Here is an 18,400-nt window from a genome sequence, read left to right on the forward strand (position 1 = left end):
CTATATACTGGATTTAGTGAACTATAGTCAAGACTGTAGAAAGGACATTAATTATACTATAGACTTAATTTTGACCAGACTGGACTATAGTGAAAAGTATAGGTTGGACTATAGTCAAGACTATAGATAGAATTATAAACTATTCCTAGCCAAGACTATATATTGGTCTAAAGTTAAGATTATAGGACTTTAATTTAATTAGACTATAGACTACAGTCAGGACAAAAGACTGGACTTTAGTCAAGACTGTAGAATGGACTATAATATATATAGACTGGACTATAGCTGATAATATAAACTGAAAAATAGTAAAGACTATAGGCTGGTCTATATAAGATACTTTAGTCAAGACTGTAGAATAAACTATTATCAGACTATAGACTGGACTTGGTCAAGATTATAGATAGAACAATAGTCGAGAAAGTTGAATGGACAATATTCAAACTATAGACTGAATTTTGGGGATGTAGTAGCGAGTGCTAAAGGGGGTATGAATGCGTAATATAGCTAACCACTTGATACTGCCATAGTCTCTTCATATTTCAGTGACCGACCATGCGTGGCTTAGAGGCATACCCTGCAGGCTTTTTGTCAAAAAGAATAAAAATATGGCAGTTAACCTATTATTTTTAAAAATATTACAAAAATTAAAAATTCTCCACATTCTTTAAGTAGAATTCATTAATTACTTTATGTTTGCTTACGCCACTTTAAACAAAAAATACTTCAATTGCTTAATTCATTTCTAAACAGTCACACTACTCAACACTTATTTAATAACAATAAATAAGTAAATAATTGTTAAAATTCTTTTAAACTGAATAAGTTTTCCGTTTTTTATACCTCTATAATCAATCATTAAAGTCAGCACTAAAGGCAATTAGCGCGAAAAAGCGGTAATTAGTTTAAAATTTCTTTCCTAAAGATAATATTTTATTGTGTTCCGCTAAATAAACTCTGGGAAAGCTTTCGTCCATTTGGGATATTGTTTTTCAAAATTGATCAGTAAAATCTGTCCCTATAAGGAATACACATGTTTGTGTGTTGAAAGCAGCAAAATTTTCCGAGTTTTAACTGAAATTTTTAGACTTTGCAAACTCAACATGAATATGAGATGACAGCGTCGACCAATTCACCAAATTTTGCGTAAGGAATTCGGCAAAATGTCAAATGGTTTTCACAAGTACCTTGACATTCTGCAAACTGACAACAAATTGTCGACCTACAATATCCATAATTGCTGCAAAAAAGTGTGTTGTTACAATTATCATAAAAAATATAGAGTATACTTTGAGGCTTGACAAAATTCTAATAAACTAATTTCCAGTGGCCCTAAAACTTTTAAAATATAATGCTGTATAATGATACTATTTAAAACAGTGGGTATTGGTCTTCAAAAATAATATTTATCATTAGATTGTTCCAAAGTCACGATTATAGACTGATTAATAGTCAAGATTATAAACTGATCAATAGTCAAGACTATAGACTGATCTATAGTCAACAATATAGCCTAATCTATAGTCAACACTATAGACTGATCTACAGACAAGACTATAGACTGGCCCCAAATTACGGCATACGATATCGATCGAAATCTCAACTGAATCTAAATGGAGATTTCGATCGATATCGTATGCCATAATTTGGGCCCAGATCTACAGTCAAAACTATAAACTGATCTATAGTCAAGACTATAGACTGATCTATAGTCAAGAATATCGACTAATCTATAGTCAAGATTATCGACTAATCTATAGTCAAGATTATCGATTAATTTATAGTCAAGATTATCGACTAATCTATAGTCAGCACTACAGAATTATCTATAGTTAAGACTATATACTGATATATATTCAAGACTATAGACTGATCTATAGTAAAGACTTTAGACTGATCCATAGTCAAGACTATAGACTAATCTATAGTCAAGACTATAGAATGATCTATAGTCAAGACTATAGACTGATCTACAGTCAAAACTATAGATTGATCTATAGTCAATACTATAGATTGGTCTATAGTCAAGACTATAGACTGATCTATAATCAAGACTATAGACTGATCTATAATCAAGACTATAGACTGATCTATAGTCAAGACTATAGACTGATCTATAGTCAAGACTATAGACTGATCTATAGTCAAGACTATAGACTGATCTATAGTCAAGACTATAGACTGATCTATAGTCAAGACTATAGATTGATCTATAGTCAAGACTATAGACTGATCTATAGTCAAGACTATAGACTGATCTATAGTCAAGACTATAGACTGATCTATAGTCAAGACTATAGACTGATCTGGCCTCCGGTAGGTTAGTGTTCTAGTCTGGTAGACCGATGGTGGTGGGTTCGATTCCCACCTGAGGCACTGGTAAAAGAGCGCACAACAGGCCCGATAGAGGCCTAACTAACTAACTAAGTAACTAACTAACTAACTAACTAACTAACTAACTAACTAACTAACTAACTAACTAACTAACTAACTAACTAACTAACTAACTAACTAACTAACCAACTAACTAACATAGAGTGATCTATAGTCAAGACTATAGACTGATCTATAGTCAAGACTATATCTTTATATCTTAAACGTCAAAACTGAAACTCATGTTTTAACATCCATTTGTTAAGTAAAGATTTAGTTTAAATTCTGATGCGAAACATATGAATCTCAATTATGTAAATCAGGGTCCCAATTACCTCATATATGCTGGAGATGGCACTCGATATCGAACAAGAAATCCAGCACGTCTTAGCTTCATTTCGTTACTGAAATGGGATTTCAATATAAAAGCTTATTTGATCATATAGGCGGTAATTTGGACCTTGATCTTATTACTGAAATTCTCATAAATTGTAAATACTAGTTCTTTAAGAAATTTCATAACATATTCAAAGTATAAATGAGTGATTATTTAAAAGTCTAATTTTCCAGTTAAGCTGCTATTGCTGACGACCACAACTGCATACAATTGTACAAATTATAAAACGCAATATTTTTATTACTACAACTATTTCCAACATTTTAAGAATCTCTGGTAATCTGTTTTAACGCACAAAATATGAGGAAATGCAACAAAAACACATAACATTGACCGCCATATTATAATTTATATTTTTAAAACTAAAAATACAACCTTGTTGAAAATGTCTCATTCCATGATCATTAAGAAAAACGAATTGTTTTTTTTTTATAATTTTTGTGTAATTTTTCATATATTTTTTTTTTAATATAAATTTCAATTCAAATTTATTTGAAAATAATTTTATTGAAATAAGTTTTTTTTGTGGTTTTTCCTTTAGTATATATAATAAATTTTTATGCAGTACTACAAATAGGGAAGGGCGGGTTTTTTTTGGGGGGATGGTTAAGGAAGTTAATGGAAAGGATAATCTAATAGAAAATTTAATGTTTATAAAAACTACTACATGGGTATAAGAATATTTCTTAATAATTTTTTTTTATAAAATTTTTAGGTTTTCTTTTTCAAAGCAATTAAAGAAGACTTGAATTTTTTATAACTGAGGACATTAGGGATTTAATTTTTTTCACTTCAAATTCTGGGAGAAAAGAAGAAAATCATAATAAAATTTTTAAGTTGTAATTAAATTTAAATTATATTTAGGTATTTTTATTTAATGTATAATAATTAATTTCTTTAATATATGAATATATGTTTGTATGTATGTATAACTATGCACGGTTGTTTTTTTTTAATGTATATTTAGTAATATTTAAAACTTAAAATTAATTTTTTTTTCTTTCATATTTGTATATAATTTTAAAAACTTAAGCATGTAAATATATTAATAAGAATATATGTATAAACTAATTTTTTCATATTTAGCAATAAAGTATTTATACTCGTATGACATTTATATTTTTGTTAAAAACTAAAATTTTATATAAAAAAAATACACTTAGAGATGTAGATGGGGGGGGGGTGGATAATATGTTTTGAAATTATTTCAAATTTATAGTTTTTATTACTTTTGTTGTTGTAGTTTTCTAACACTAATTTAGTTTTGTAAAAAAATATTTTATTTATATGCCACTTTAACCGTTTTACACTGGCATCGAAAAACAGCTCTTTAAAGTTTACTTTTTTTTAATCCTTTAGATTGGAATACTTTTCTAGGAAAACTCCCTCATTTTTTTTATACTAACAACAAAGTTTCATCACAGTTTAATTTACTAAAGTTCCTAGTTTAACCAACAATAAAATATATCACAACTATACAAGGTTTAAACTAAGTTTAAACTTTCCTTTAACTCGTAACCCGTAAAAGAGGAAAACATTAAAAACAACTGCTAAATTTGGTTTTAAGAAAATTGAGTTAAAATGGCAGCCTTTAAGGTACAAATTGCTGTTTAAACTATGGCTACAAGTTAAGGTTAAAAACTTTTAATTTGTTGGTTAAACTGTGGCCATTTTCTTTTGAAAATAAATTCCTAACGCTATAAAACCAATCCAACACAAAATCGAGCCATTATGTAAACTCGGCGGAGACACGCTTAAAACTAGAGTTTGTTTTTCTTTTTTTTTATATTTTTTTAAATATTTAGTATTTAATTCAGTTTTGGAAACTAGAATCTATAATTAAATTCTAAATGGCTACTTATAGATTGAGATGGTGGTAAATCATCATGAGTAAAATCGAAAAGTGCACGATTTGTATCAAATGTCGTATAGTTGAGATCACTTTGTTGGTGGCCCGCTGCAATGATGGCCTCCGAATCACAATTGTGATCGGGATTGAAAATACTACTAACTGTTGCCTCCACAGAGGTGCCAGCAAAGGCCGAATGGCCACAGAAACCCATGTGTGGTGAGTGGTGATGGGCTGAATGCTGGCTAAGCATGCAACACTCATCGCTCGAGCAGGAGGGTATTGTCACCGTAGTGGGCATAGCATTGGAGGATGTGGCGTTGGCAATATTATCGTCTAGATGGAATGTTGCTGAGTCATCCTTATTTACGCAGTGTCCAAGGCTGTTGTGTATTTCTATGTTCATCGTTACCGTCTGCTGTGGAGGTATAGAGAACATTTGTGTCGAATCATTGTTGCCATCGCCGGCCCCTCCGCCAGCACCATTGCTGTTTAAATGATGTTGATGATGGTGGTGATGCTGATGATGATGGCTGTGCTGTTGTTGTTGTTGTTGCTGCTGCTGTAGATCGGCGTTGTCTTTAGCACTATTCTGTTGATTTTGGTTTGTTTTGTTGTTGTTGTTGCAATTGTTATTTTTACAATTAGCACTTGTGCATGAGAGTGTGGCGTAACATTCGTGGTGGTGGTCCGTTTGCTGTTGGGACGATTCATCGTCCATTCTAAGAATATCATCACATATAAGTAAATTACTAGATGTATGGGCAGTTGTTGACTGCAGGTCGGCATTGTTAAGATTATCGCAGTTAAAGAGGGAGAATTTAAGATTTGAATACTGCTGACTGGCTGGATGCAAGTTGGCATCATTGTTAACAATGCTGCCACCGCCATTATCATCAATGAGATCAGTTACATAACGTTGTTGTTGTTGTTGATGGTGCTGCTGCTGCTGTTGGTGGTGTTGCTGTTGCTGGTGTTGGTGAGTGTTGTTATTGGGCGTTGTATTAGTATGCAGGTCCGTGGAAGGATTTATCAATGTTATCAATTGGCCTAATTTGGGACAAACATCCGCTAAGCCATCACAGTCTGTTTCTTTCAAATCCACCGAATTTTCAAAATAACTATCAGGATTTATTAATTTCAAAAAACTATCTTCATACTTGTTGTTATCCGTTTCGGTTTTGAAGTGTAACGTACCAGCCGTTAGACTTGCCAAACCTGGAAGTCTTTGTTGTTGTTGTTGTTGATTGTCATCCATATTGGTAACATGTAGCATCACATTCTTATTGAGATCCGAATTCAGATCATCTGAGGTGTAAAAATTGCTTGAGGTAATTGTATTGTAATCACTGCCAGCAGTTGCTGTTGCATTCAAATAACTACTGTCAATATCTAAATTGGCCGAAGTTATCACATCGTCATCTTCATAATCTGTACTGAGATTAAGAGATTTGGTACTGTTGTGTCTTTGTTTCTTAAACGGTGGTGATGGGGCATAGTTAAGGGAATTGCTAGTTGTAGTGCTGCTGCTGGTGGAATTCCTTTTGGTTTTACGTGGTGCCTTGGGGCCGGTGGTACTAGCAGAGTTTTGCGATCTCTGCGAATTGGTGGAGGAGGAAGAGGAATTCAATTCATTGTTGCTGTCATTATGACTATCGCCATTGGTACTTTTGCCACCAGCCGAATTGGCCCTGGAGAGTTTCTTTTGTGGCCGATATTTATAGTCGGGATACTCGATCATGTGTAGTTTGCGCAACTTTTCCGCCTCAATAATATAGGGCTGTTTCTCCTCTTTACCCAACTGTTGCCATCTACGGCCCAATTCCTTTGAGATCTCAGCATTGTGTAGATCGGGAGTCTTTTCACAAATCTTTCTACGCTCCATTTGACTCCAGACCATAAATGCGTTCATGGGTCGTTTAATGTGACCGGGTGAATGTTTCTTGGTCTGCGAAAGAGAAAGTAGAAAATATATTACAATTAGTTGTATTTACGTTTTAATGAAAATTTGACAATTTGGCAATAAGCCTGCAGACTTTCTATTTGTTTAGCAAGTTAATAATAATTTTTTAGAACATTATCAGTCATTGGTTTCCTTTTATCATTATCACTCTAGTGCAAACATGGACTTTCAAATTGAAATTAAGTGCATTTTTAGCAAAAATATAAAATAAAATAAATAAATAAAAAATTTGTTGTGTATACATAAAGTCTATCTATCATCATTCCTTATACATGTACACACCTGTAGTTAGATGTATTTGTAATTTTGTATGCAAATACATAGAAAATTTAGACATTATATTTCTAGCAAAGTATAGAAGTTATACCCTACAAATTATTAATAATAATAATTCAAAAAATTATATATAAAAAAAACGCTTATGATAAGATTACTAAAAAAAAGGTCAATGACTTAGAAAATACTTCATTGTCAAATGCAGCTACTTTCGCAAATTAATAATAATATTAATAAAAAAATGGAAATAACAAAAACATTAAGAAATAATAACATCAGAAATTGCAATAACAACAACAATAACACCAGCCTTATACATATGTATAGATACATATGAACATATGTAGAGATGGATGGATGGATACTTGTTGTGTACAAGTGTAAAAATCATTTGTATATAGAGAAAACCCATAAAAAATATAAATTGATTTAAATATTGTTTATTAAAAAAAATCCATTAAATAAAAAAGTTAAATATTTACACAGTACAAACCATATAAATGTACTGAATACACAACACAGCCTTAAAAAAAAAACAAATTCCTACAAAGATACTTACATACATACATACAAATGTACATACATATGTATCTATATAATATCTTGTGGAATATATTAACTGCTTTACTTTGCGCATTTTGTATCTATCTATATCGCTGTATGTATGTACATACATATGTACATATATGCAGCTCCCTGTATATAGATATAGAATTATAAACTTCTAAGATTATAGATTTATTTGTTTACCTCCTACTCGTGCAATTTGCATTATGTACGTGTGAGTGTGTGTGTGTCTGTATGTGGGGTTTGCGTTTTAGAAATCTTGGTTAATAACATGCAAATCTAGTTGAAATTATGCAGATAGAAAATGTTAATTAAATGTTTCAATTATTCTACATTTAAAATCAATAAAAAAATGCACAACACTTTACTACACTACGCCACTCTACTACATACATGCATACATGTGTATGTGTAGCTAAACATTTGCAGGTTTTGAAAATCTAATTGACATCTTTGTCAAATATTAGGTATTTTGAATAAATATTACGACTTGTTTTTATATTTAAAAAAAAACTACGACTTCTTGATTTTTATTAATTTCCAAAAATTCCCTTTTTCTAATGGATTTGGGGAATTCACACCTTTCGGCTAAAGCTTTATCACATATTTTTGCTTTAAATTATTTAATTCTAGTTAAATGTTTTTAAAGTTACTTTAACTTATGAATCATGCTGCCAATAAGATTATCAAATGGACTTAAGTCAACATAGAAATCGGTAAATCCCATAATACTTACTGAAAAAAGATTAAAGAAGCTAAAATAGTTGTATATTTAGATCTGTAGTTGGGGGGGTTTAAAGACAGTTCTATCTAACAACAAGTAAGAAGTTATTGTCGGGCGAGGCCGACCGGGTCATGAAAGCTAGTATAGAACTTGGTTTTGCAGCTTTTTGTCAAGATACGAGTATAATGAACATAATTATGAACTTAAAAGCCCTATTCGGGGGTTCAGTTGTATTGTCAAATATTGGACCGATGGTAGCCATTTTCAATAGGATTCGTCTCTAGTATAATAGAAGATCATGTGCAAAATTTCATTGAATTATCTTTAAAATTGCGATCAGGACTTTGATTACATGCCCTTTTCGGGGATTCAGTTGTATAGGGGCTAGGTAAAATAAGGGACCGATCATAACCATTTTCAATAGGCTTCGTCACTGAGACAATAGAAGATCATATATCAAATTTCAAATGCGACCTGTAGTTTGATTGCAAGGTTTACATGGACGGACGGACATAGCTAAATCGACTCAGAAAATGATTCTAAGTCGATTGGTATGGTATTGCTAAGGTTGGTATAGCACCAATATTATTGTGCGTTACAAAGATTTCATCCTAGTTTATAAGGTCGTAGAATTATATTCCCTACTTGCGAAGCTGATGGTGGCCTCCGGTAGGTTAGTGTTCTAGTTTGGTAGACCGGAGATCATGGGCTAGATTCGCACCTGAGGCCCTGTTAAAGGAGTGCACAACAGGACCGATATTTCTTCGTATATATATCCTTCTTTCAAACTAACTAAGCTAACACGAAGTTGGAGGTTCTAACAAACTATGTATAAACATATATGCACTAAAGGAAAGGTATTCGAAAGACCTCTCATTTGATATATAAATTGTCTAGCGTAATAATAAAATACTCAAGATAAACTAAAAAATATGGTCATGGGAACAATTTCTCAGCCATTGTGAAGCCTTTAACGAAATTAGTTACAAACACCTTGGGAGCGATGTTATACCGGACATTGATTAGAAAATTGTAAGGAGTTACTTCCAGGAGGATAATTATTTTGAAAAGGAGCGCATAACAGACCCAGTGGCGGGCTACAGGCATAACTTTATTATCTGTATTCATATACAGGTTATTCTTTCCAAGATATAATCAATAAAGGATGGCTCCAAAGGTTGTGAACGATTCCAAACAGAGTCTCTAGCAAAGAGTACACCACAGGCCCGATAATGGACTAGGTTTATAATTATTTTTATTAAAAATTCATTAAAATAATTTCATCAAATGTTTAAGAAAGGTCATATTCATAAACAAATATAAATTAAATTTTCTATGTTAATTTTGATTTTTAAACCTTTTATAAAATAAAATGTTGTTTATGTATATGGGGGTAAACCGTTAATAAAATATTAAAAGTAAATATTAAATACTTTTCAATTATAAATGTCTCTGTAGGAAAAATGATTTAAAAAATTCTTCGAAATGTCTTAAAAATCTATGCAATTTAAAACAATATTTCTTTCAATGACATTTGTCAACTAATGAAACGTCATATAAAAACAAATTTAAATTCCCAATAGAACAATTTGACAAGTCTCCCAATTGTCTGACATGCAAGTGAAATTTACAAAAAAATGAGAAAAAAAAACAAATCTTTATTAGAATCTAGCAATTTTCCCCATAAATTTTCAATATATATTATTTTTTAAATAAATTTTTTTCTTCTAGAATTCATAGAAAGTTTCGTTACATGCAAAATTTGTTTTTATGTCGTATTTTATTTATTATAAAATTTTCTGAGAATAATTTTTCCACAGTATTTAATATACATTGTTTTTTTATTGTACTTTTCTTATATTTTATGGTCATTATACTTTTAGTGGGTGGTTGACATGTAGAAGACACATTTTCTTCTTACATATAAACACATTACGTACGTATATATGTACGAAAGAAGAGAGAACAAAAAAATAACCCGTGTACGTAAGAGTACATTTTTAAGTATTTTTAACAAATTGCACCTGTAAGGAAATTGTGTGTAAAAAGAAGAAATAAAACATTTATACTGACAGCCCACAATCGACAGACAGATACATATACTAGACTGGCCTGGCTTGACTCTAAATGCGTTCATCATCATGTCCAGGAACACAAAATATATTTATATGAAAAAAAAAAAATTAAATAATTTTCCTTATAAACACAATACGACAAATAAATGTAGAATGCCAACGGATTGCAATAGAACAATAGAAGAAAATTGCAATTTTTTTTTTAATTTTATTTAAATATAAATTTATTATGATTTCCTTTTTTGTGAAAAATCATATTGATATAATGCTTTACATGCATATTTATGTGATTCATTTAATTAATTAGTGAGTGTTTTTATTTATATGGAATTTAATATAAATCACTTTTCACATTTCACATTTCAATCGAAATTGCATGTTAAAATTTTCCTAGACACATTGTCACACAGATTGCTTGTGAAAAGATACAATATGTTTAATTTTATATTTTACAGTTTATTTTTTTTTTTGTTAATTCACTAGAAAATTGATGAATTTAATGGGGTTTTTCCTATGTATGTATGTAGTGAAGAGTGAAAGTAAATAAAGGGAAATGGGAAAATAATTAATTGAATATGTAGCAAATACTTTGTTAAATTTACAAAATAGGTTAAAGATATTGTAAATTTAAAACTTAAACTGCAAAATATACGTTTCTGTTATTCTTTCCATCAGAAGGAAAGGAGCTTTTAAAGATTATGTCGGTAGTGTTGTAGACAGTGTCCGATTCCCACAAGCGACTTTGTTGTGAACGCACAATAGGTGTAAGTGTATTTTAACTAACCAACTAACTAACTAACTAACTAACTAACTAACTAACTACTAACTAACTAACTACGAACGAAACGAACGAACGAACGACGAACGAACGAAACGAACGAACGAACGAAACGAAGAACAAGAACGAACGAACGAACGAACGAACAACGAACGAACGAACGAAGAACGAAAACGAAACGAACGAACGAAACGAACGAACGAACGAAACGAACGAACGAACGAACGAACGAACGAACGAACGAACGAACGAACGAACGAACGAAAGAACGAACAAGAACGAACGAACGAACGAACGAAGAACGAACGAACGAACGAACGAACAACGAACGAACGAACGAACGAACGAACGAACGAACGAACGAACGGAAGAACGAACGAACGAAACGAACGAACGAACGAACGAAAACGAACGAAACGAACGAACGAACGAACGAACGACGAACGAACGAACGAACAACGAAGAACGAACTAACGAACGAACGAACGAACGAACTAAACGAACGAACGAACGAACGAACGAACGAACGAAACGAACGAACGAACGAACGAACGAACGAACGAACGAACGAACGAAGAACGAACGAACGAAAAACGAAAACGAACGAACGAACGAACGAACGAACGAACGAACGAACGAACGAACGAACGAACGAACGAACGAACGAACGAACGAACGAAGAACGAACGAACGAACGAACGAACGAAGGAACGACGAACGAACGAACGAACGAACGAACGACGAACGAAGAACGAACGAACGAAACGACGAACGAACGAACGAACGAACGAACGAACGAACGAACGAACGAACGAACGAACGAACGAACGAACGAACGAACGAACGAAACGAACGAACGGAACTAACTACTAACTACTAACTAACTAACTAACTAACTAACTAACTAACTAACTAACTAACTAACTAACTAACTAACTAACTAACTAACTAACTAACTAACTAACTAACTAACTAACTAGCTAACTAACTAACTAACTAACTAACTACTAACTAACTAACTACTAACTAACTAACTAACTAACAACTACTACTAACTAACTAACTAACTAACTAACTAACTAACTAACTAACTAACTAACTAACTACTAACTACTAACTAACTAACTAACTAACTAACTACTAACTAACTAACTAACTAACTAACTAACTAACTAACTAACTAACTAACTAACTAACTAACTAACTACCTAACTAACTAACTTTACTTCCAACTTTTCAATCACTTAATCACTACTACGGCACTCGGGAATAATCACAATGAAAGAGCGAATATAATTGCTATAAAAGGAGAGGGAACTTCACCAGAGCACTCGGAAATAATCGGCGGAATGAAATTGTTATCAAAGGAACTGGAACTTGAGGTAGTTAATCTGACAAATGCAAAACCGTTAGACCCAACCAGAGCTAAATTAAAAACATGGACATTTTCGAATCCGAAGAAATACCTTTAGGCTTCAACCGGACCTGTTGTGCGCTTTACTAAAGTCTCAGGTGGGAATCGAATACTCGGCTTCCGGTCTACCATGCTAGAACACTTACCTACCGGAGGCTAAAAATATGGCAAAATATTTTTTTTTGGAATCCACATCATAAGGACCGATTTTGCTGCTTTTATAAACAAAATCTATCGAAATGGAATAATCTAAGAGTTAGTTCCCGAAGTCATTAAGCGTCTTCAGAAAATTGATTACAACTGATAAGCAGATAAGATAAGCTTTTATATAGGAAATTTCTAGAAACATGACGAATAGAATATTACAAAATTTGGATACCGTGAAATCTGTAGCGTTCAGAAGATTCGACCTAAAGAAATAGACAGTCGATCATTGCTAAAACGACATTGCTATCTGTAATTTATATTCTTTATTTAATTGTGGAAATAACCAAACCGTTAGAACTATAATAATATTGCTTTTAATAGGACATATGCTGTCCTAAGCTGCATATTTTGTATATATATTTGGAGCATTAATTTCTTATTTTGAAGCAAATAAAGTAATTTCTTAGGATTGACCTATATTCAATTAGGAATGTTAATTTTGCTTCCTCAGGAATATTCTGCAGAAAACTTTATTTTATCTCAAAAATCTTATTAATTTATTTCTTTTAAACGTTAAACTTTCATTTGAAAATATCTTTAAATTTAAAACTAAATGATGCATTAAAACATATCAATATTTATTATAGCATATTGCATACAAATCAAACATCGGTTAGACACCAACAACAACCCACCTTATAAAAACACGGTTAATTTCATAATGATTGTTTAAAAATCTTGTTTCCAATGAAACAAGAAATTAAGAATAAAAATCTCAAGAATTATTTGAATAAAAACGGAATTTGTCATTAAAACATAAATCTTGTTTAAATTTTTGTTTTGTTTATGTGTACGAATTTGTAACGGTTTTAATATAAAATATATGATGCTGTTGTTGTTATTGTTGTATAATTTAAGTAAAATTTTACACAGTTACGAAATTTTAAAAAGAAATTTTCATTTATTATCAAAAAAAAAAAAGTAACTGAATATTAAGGATGAGTAATGTAAGTTTGAAGTTGGTAAAGGGTGAATTTTGATATACCCTGCAGAGTTGCAGTTTAAAGAGAGGTTGAAAACCTAAACTTACGTACCTACGGTAGGTAAGTTGTTATTGTTCTTGCCTATCAGTCCAAAGGTAGTTGGTTCGATTAGCACCAAAGACCGAAGGAACCTCAACCAACTGACCAGCCAGGACAAAGTCCTACGGCAACTGACCACCCGTAGTACCAGATTATGTGGTTCTCTGGTTAGACCTTTTTCCAATTTATGCAAGGACTAGGCCAGGCAGTAAACACCAATTTATAGTCCCGGCCGACTAGAGGTATTGGTAGCACCTATCTACCCCCGGATTGCAATACACCAAGATGATATCTGTCATCAAGGAAACATGCCCGGGGGGCTTATAGTTATGACAGTCCAATAGTAAATGATTAGGGTGACAAAATTCTTATAGAAATGACAAACGGAATGACAATCTTATATGTATCCAGCTTAAGAAGCCGAAGGGTATAAAAACCGCGATATTTAGCTGATGATGATTACACAAATGATCAGAGTATCGCTTAATGAGTCGAAAAAAACGAAATACAAGTCCATCTGTAACTACATGAATGACATTTCTGGTTTGTCATTAACAACAAAAGTATGGTTTGTTGTACAACATGCAGTCACAAATTAACAATAACAACAACAAAAACATTTAAATTATTTTTAACTTTTTTATAACGAAAAAAACAAAATTAAAAACGAAAAAATTACCATAATTTGAAGTGTGTATTTAAAAAAAAATTTCATTCATCGACACACTCAGAACCGGTGACAGAATGAGTGAGTGAGTGTGCGTGTAAACGAATGCGTGTGAGGAAAGCGGGGATGTCAAAAAAGGAGTGGAAGGCCAAGAGGCCGGGATTAAATTGGTTTAAGACAGCGACTTACAGTTTAATTTTATGGCGTTGGCCTCCTCCCAGTTTATAATTTATTTATATAAGATTCTTTTAAATGTTGTTGTTGTTTTTGAAATTTCTTGTTTTAATGATTGATGTTAACATATTTAATTGGTTTTAGGAAGTGACGTCATTTTACACCCATACAATTACTAAAATTAAAGCAATTTTATACTCTTTTTTATAAATTTTTAACTATAACAGAAACATTCTCACTCATACGCTCACATCTCAATTAAATTAACACTCATTTAAAACAACAACAACAATAAGAAAAAAACTGCAAAGATGAATTAAATAAAATTATATGGTGAAATACACAAAAGTGTCAATAACCCTAAAATGTTTGTATTTTTGAGTTTGTTTTTGTAGCCTGTGTTAATATTTTTATAATATTTCAGTTTTGTTTTTATAATTTTTATTATTATTATTATTAATTATATTAAAATTTAAAGCAGACCGTTCTATAACAGGCAGAGTGCAAAAATAGCCCAGAGAGAGAGAGAGCAAGAGGTAAAATAGAAATAAATAATTTTATTTAAAACAAAATTTAAAAAATTCTACTCGTACCTTAAATATCAAGATAAATAATAAACACAACTAGAAACAAAATATAATAACAGCAAAAACAACAACAACAAAATACATATATTTATAAAAAAATATATATAAAAAAATGGCAAGAAATATTATCAACAGCCTTGAAAAAGTTTAAATACCTTAAAAATAAATTGTATATACGTAATGTATATAAACAAACAACAACAACAACACAGCAACAAATTGTATTCAAAACAATAACAACAACATACAAGCAAAATAAACTGATTCTACACTTCGAATGACGTGACGGATGATGATGGGCCAGACCAGCATTGGAGAGGAGTTAAACAAGAACTATGAAGAACAAAAAGTAAGAGGCAGAAGAAGAACTGCATCCACAGTGAAAAAAACAAGTCTCACCACTACCACTACCAGCAGCAGCAAAAGAAATCTACAACGCAGAAAATGGTTAACAAAACTGTCTTAAAGGATTTTTGTTGTTTTTTAAACAATCGATTTCTTTAAATAAACATTGTCATTCTCTGCACATTTTATTTTAAAAACGATTTTTTTTTTGATTTTTTAAATTAAAATATTTTATCTAAAGTTTAAAATCTTTTTGGCTTAAATCATTTTAAATGCTTAAGGGTGTCTTTTTAGATATAAAATTAGTTGCTCATACCAACAGTATTGTTCACATTTTCTCATAATAAGAAACCAAAGTCTCATAGTAACTTACAGTTTGAAACTTCACTTTCTACTTCTATTACAAGTTGTCCAAGTGTTTCAAAACTGGTCACAACTTCAAGAGCCAATCAATTCAAATCTAATTCGCCTTAGTTCTATGTTCTCTCACATACTGTCAAAACTTGGTTCAGATCCCCCCATCCCTACATTTGCCAACTTTAATTACTTTATCAAGACAAATTGCTTATTATTCGCACAATACTGTATTCACTATTTTTATTTCTTTTTTCTCTAAACTTTATGTTTAATGTTAGTTTTAGAAAAAAACCTACTTGTAGCTGTTAATTACTTTTTAATCGCCGCTTAGGTTAATGTTGCCGTTAATGTTGACTGGCCCTGTCTACGTATGTAAAACTTTTGGCTTTTAATTATGTCTGTTGTAAGGCCGGCCAACTAATTTTCATTTTATTCGCATATTATTTTTGAAGGTAACATCTAGTTTACTTCCTCTTTCAAGGATTTTATTTGGTGGCAAAGTTTAAACAACTTTTAAATGGGGAATATTTCAAATGGAAAATTACTTGTTTTTGGATTAAGAAGTTTGACAAAATTGTTGCTAAGTATGAGATTAGATTTAAGTAGCAGTTAAATTAAACACTTTAAACAAGTTAAAAAAGAAACGAAATGATTCATCTAACTAAAATCGTAAAGGGTTGTGTTACAATGTCGTCGGTTCACCTTTACTATATAGAATTAAACTAGTTTTTCTCTTTAAAAATGTTGCTGAAACATTTTTATTAACATGTAGCAGAAACGCTTTTTATAAACATGTTGCAGTAATCACTTTCTTTCACTGTAGACTACAATATAAACTAGTCTAAAGACTAGACTAAAAACCAGATCATAGACTATAGACTAGATTGTAGACTAGAGTATATAGACATAACTGTAGACTAGAGTATAGCTTGTAGGCTAGACTTTAGAGTATACTATAGACTAGACTATAGGTTAGCCTACATCTATATATACTTTATAGACTAGACTAAATATTAGACTAAAGACTACACAATATAATATAGGCTAGACTATACGATGAACTAGACTATAAACTAGACTATAGGCTAAACTATAGACTAGAGTCTAGACCATACTAGACTATAGACAAGAGTATAGAATAGGCTATAGACTAGACTAAAGACTAGACATAGACAAGACTATAGACAAGATTATAGACTAGACTATATACTAGACTATAGACTAGACTATAGACTAGACTATAGACTAGACTATAGACTAGACTATAGACTAGACTATAGACTAGACTATAGACTAGAATATAGACTAGACGAAAGTTGGACTATAGACTAGACTATAGACTAGAATATAGACTAGACTATAGACTAGACTGTAGACTAGACAAATAGATAGACTATAGACTAGACTACTAGCCTATAGACTTGACTATAGACTAGACTATAGACCTAGGAATATGACTAGACTATAGACTAGACTATAGAATGGAACTATTAGACTAGACTATGGACGAGACATACTAGACTAGCTAGACTATAGACTAGACTATAGGACTAGGACTATAGGACTAGACTATAGACTAGACTATAGACTAGACTATAGACTAGACTTATAGACCTAGACTATAGACTAGACTATAGACTAGACTATGGACTAGCCCTATAGACTAGACTATAGACTGACTATAGACCTAGACTAGGACTATAGACTAGACTAGACTATACGGACTAGACTACTATAGACTAGGACGATAGACTAGACTATAGACTAGACTATAGACCTAGACGCTATAAGACTAGACTATAGACTAGACTATAGACTAGACTATAGACTAGACTATGAGACTAGCACTATAGACAGACTAGCCTTAGACTAGACTACTAGACTAGACTATAGACTAGGACTATAGACCTAGACTATAGACTAGACTATAGACTAGACTATAGACTAGACTATAGACTAGACTGATAGACTAGACTAGACTAGACTATAGACTAGACTATAGACTAGACTATAGACTAGACTATAGACCTAGACTATAGACTAGACTATAGACTAGACTATAGACTAGACTATAGACTAGACTATAGACTAGACTATAGACTAGACTATAGACTAGACTATAGACTAGACTATAGACTAGACTATAGACTAGACTACTAGACTAGACTACTATAGACTAGACTATAGACTAGACTATAGACTAGACTATAGACTAGACTATAGACTAGACTATAGACTAGACTATAGACTAGACTATAGACTAGACTATAGACTAGACTATAGACTAGACTATAGACTAGACTATAGACTAGACTATAGACTAGACTATAGACTAGACTATAGACTAGACTATAGACTAGACTATAGACTAGACTATAGACTAGACTATAGACTAGACTATAGACTAGACTATAGACTAGACTATAGACTAGACTATAGACTAGACTATAGACTAGACTATAGACTAGACTATAGACTGACTATAGACTAGACTATAGACTAGACTATAGACAGACTATAGACTAGACTAGACTAGACTATAGACTCGACTATAGACTAGACTATAGACTAGACTATAGACTAGACTATAGACTAGGACTATAGACTAGACTATAGACTAGACTA

General features: G+C 31.7%; 1 protein-coding gene across 1 annotated transcript in view; it reads right to left on the bottom strand.

Moving 5' to 3' along the window:
- Nucleotides 1-3,211: 3,211 nt before the first annotated feature.
- Nucleotides 3,212-18,400, bottom strand: part of LOC119610059 (putative transcription factor SOX-14) — a 32,109-nt gene continuing 16,920 nt past the window's right edge. Inside the window, exon 2 of the mRNA XM_037965137.1 lies at nucleotides 3,212-6,567. Within this exon, the coding sequence (XP_037821065.1) occupies nucleotides 4,597-6,567 (1,971 nt within the window). The 3' untranslated portion in view covers nucleotides 3,212-4,596. The remainder of the gene's footprint in view (nucleotides 6,568-18,400) is intronic.

The sequence above is a fragment of the Lucilia sericata genome, unplaced genomic scaffold (genome assembly GCF_015586225.1).
Source record: "Lucilia sericata isolate MDLA Ls3-8-SP2 unplaced genomic scaffold, ASM1558622v1 Contig001109F_arrow, whole genome shotgun sequence".
Taxonomy (NCBI): Eukaryota; Metazoa; Arthropoda; class Insecta; order Diptera; family Calliphoridae; genus Lucilia; species Lucilia sericata.